The sequence below is a fragment of the Poecilia latipinna genome, unplaced genomic scaffold (genome assembly GCF_001443285.1).
Source record: "Poecilia latipinna isolate Pla-1442-1.1 unplaced genomic scaffold, P_latipinna-1.0 Scaffold214, whole genome shotgun sequence".
Classification (NCBI taxonomy): domain Eukaryota; kingdom Metazoa; phylum Chordata; class Actinopteri; order Cyprinodontiformes; family Poeciliidae; genus Poecilia; species Poecilia latipinna.
In genome coordinates, this window is record NW_015112830.1 from 146,002 (window position 1) to 149,201 (window position 3,200).

Sequence of the window (3,200 nt, forward strand, 5' to 3'; positions counted from 1 at the left end):
GCGCCGCCTAATCGTCATGTGTTTCACATCATGTGTTGATTTTTCAAGAGAAGAGCTGCCATGTATATTGTTGCAACCAAGCATGGTTTAATGTTACACAATACAGTTTTACCAAGTTGCTCAAAGTCTAAACTTGCATTGTTGTGCATTTAAAAGTGTAAAGTTTACCTTCGACCAAACGCCCCCCCAAAGGCATCCCAGCGCCCCCCTTTTGTAAAAATGTCCGCGAGCGCCCCCTGCCGTACTCTGAATGCCCCCTGGGGGGCGGTACCGCCCACGTTGAGAACCGCTAAGCTAGATCATTAGACTGACGTCCGTCAAGTGAATGTAATGTGATTTGTGCAGATCAACAAAACTGTTTAGACTTACTTATTGTTCTCACCAAAGTAGTTATTTAAAGCTTTGGTTATAAAATTCATCCATCCATCCATTATCCAACACGCTTATCCCTTGTGGAGCTGTGAGGGGTGCTGACGAGAGGCGGTGTACACGCTTAACAGGTCGCCAGTCCGTTGTAGAGCAGTATAGACACAGTCATGTTTTTGGGCAGTGGGAGGAAACCGGGAGAGAACCCACACCAGGCACCAGTGCTACCAACTGCGCCACTGAGCAGCCTCGGGTTGTAAAATTATTGTTTCAAATTAACCTCTTCTCAACTACGTAATCCAAAGAGTTGAATGTATAGGGTGAAGAAATTGGTAAATAAGAAATAATCCTAGCGATCCGTTATTTAACTAGGATTATATTCTGCACCTCAAGTAGCCGGTCCAAACCTTCTGCAATGCCGCACACAGGCACCTGTTCAGAGACTGCATGGGTCTCTGCACACGGTGCTCGAAAAGCTGAAACATTTTTTGCATTTTTGTCATTTTATGGAGATTTTATGTCATGAACTCCAGCCAACACAGATTAATGCATAACTGTGAACTGGAAGGAAAATGATATGTGCTTTGCAAAAGTTATTGAGAAGCAAAAAAAAAAAAACAGTCCACCTGTGTGTGATGTAATCTCAGTAAATAAATCTGTTTTAGGAAGTTCTAACATGGAACTGAACAAACACTTAAGTTTAAATTCTTCTGCATCTGTGTCACTTCTGTTTGTGTATAAAAAGGGTTTTGTTAATAAAGACTGCTGTACCCTATATGTCGATGCATATCTGCATACAGACAGCATGTCATGCATACCTGATGAGCTGGAACCTGCTTTTATTAACGATATTACAGAAGGATCATTAGATCTTTGTGGCTATCATAAATACAACCTAGAAAATGTTGCTCCATTTTTTTAATATGGAAGCAGGATTTAGCTACATTTTCATAATGCCAGCAACATACAAAACATAAATCATCATATATATATATATATATATATATATATATATATATATATATATATATATATATATATATATATATATATACACACACAACACATCACAGCAGAAGTGTTAGTAACAAGAAGAAAAACAACTAATGTTAACATTTATAAATCTTTCCCATGTAGCAGCTTTAGTTGCAGTAAAATACGGCTGGGTTTGTCACAAGGTCCTAACAGCATCGTTATACTTAACGGTTATATCGTCCCTGTGCTGGTTCCTTTGTGAATCTATGCGTACTGCACATTATAGTTTCCATGAACACACATCCTGGAGGACCCAGGACATACAGGAGGGACTATGTTTCTATATAAGAGAACACCTTACATGCATGTAGGATAGTTGAATGGATGGATGGATGATTAATGCTCTTTCATGCTTTTTACCATTTATATCTGATTTGCCTTAAAGTGCACGCCTATTCCTTTTTGTTTGTGCCACAGTTGCATTGCAGTCCTGTTTTTTTTTTTTTTTGCAAAAACAAAGTAATGCTGCAAAGCCTAAGCTATGAAGTACAGCACAGCGTAGATCGATTAAGTCATGGGCAAGCACTCGTATCGCCGAGTTATAATAAAAGCGAGTCATATTTAAATGTCAGATCTAATGAAACATTCAGGATACAACCTCATAATCTCCATGAGGATACTTTATCTTCTGAATAATGTTCTTTTTCTTTATTGACTGTCATGACCTGGAAAAAAAACGGCTTTAATAATCTCCCTCCTCAGGCCGCTTCGAGGTGGTGGGGGGCATCGTGTCTCCGGTGAGTGACGGATATGGAAAGCAAGGCCTGGTCCCTGCGAAGCATCGGATTTCTATGGCTAAACTGGCCCTTCAGAGCTCTAACTGGGTCACGGTTGATGAATGGGAGAGCCAGCAGCCAGACTGGACGGAGACAGTGGTCACTATGAGGTACAAAACACATTTACTGTACGGCTTAAAAACGGCCACGTTTGGGAAAAGCAGACTGAGAAGTGGTGAGGGGGAGGAAAAATGCTGTTTCTTTGGGTTTAACCTGCTCTGGTACGTGCAGAAATGCATCTCTGGACGGTAGATGGATTACTTGGGTAAAATCTAAAGAAGCAACCGGAGCACTGCGGTGAAGAGGAGTCGAAAACAACAGAATCATACGAATAACTAAGGGAGACGAGCGAGCCGTCTTCGGTAGAAATCACAGTGGCGTATGCATCCACTAAAACGGTTAACGGCAAATGTATCTGGCAGAAAGAGAGGAGCTTAAGTAGTGCGGGGGATAATGAGGTGAGTGGATAGAAGTTAAGTAAATGAGAACCAGGGAGCAAATGTTGCTGGGGACATGGTGAGGCTAGCTGAGGATAAGGGAAAGTGATGTGAGAAAACCGAGCTCAAATCAAGCAGATCCACAATTCATTTCACTCCAATTCAGTTCTAATTGTAATAGAATTTAAAACACACGTTGATAAAACATTATCTGTCTACAGTCCAACAGGAAACAGCGACTGGGGACTGAGGAGGACAGAGTAGATACGCAAAATGTACAGAAGCTCAAGTTCAGAAGTGCTTTCGACTGTGTGGCAGCAGTAGCCTCATTAGTGGCTTCACACTGAAGCGAAGCTGAAAAATGCAGAGCATGCTCCTGGATTTTGTCATGTTACAACCACAAACTTCAATACGCTTAACTGGAGTTTCGTGTGAATACGTAAAGTTGAAATGTAGAACTGGAGGAAAAGCCGTTAAGAGGATGCAAAAGACTTGAGACTGTATAGCAAGACAATGACCCTAAACATGCAGTGAGAGCTGCAAAAACAATGGTTTAGATTAAAGGATGTGACAGAATGATCAATAC

General features: G+C 41.1%; 1 protein-coding gene across 2 annotated transcripts in view; it reads left to right on the plus strand.

Moving 5' to 3' along the window:
• nmnat3 (nicotinamide nucleotide adenylyltransferase 3) overlaps window positions 1-3,200 on the plus strand; it is a 19,010-nt gene that overhangs the window by 9,025 nt on the left and 6,785 nt on the right. For both annotated transcript variants that reach the window (XM_015031647.1, XM_015031646.1), the window contains exon 3: window positions 2,104-2,287. In XM_015031647.1, the coding sequence (XP_014887133.1) occupies window positions 2,104-2,287 (184 nt within the window). The remainder of the gene's footprint in view (window positions 1-2,103; window positions 2,288-3,200) is intronic.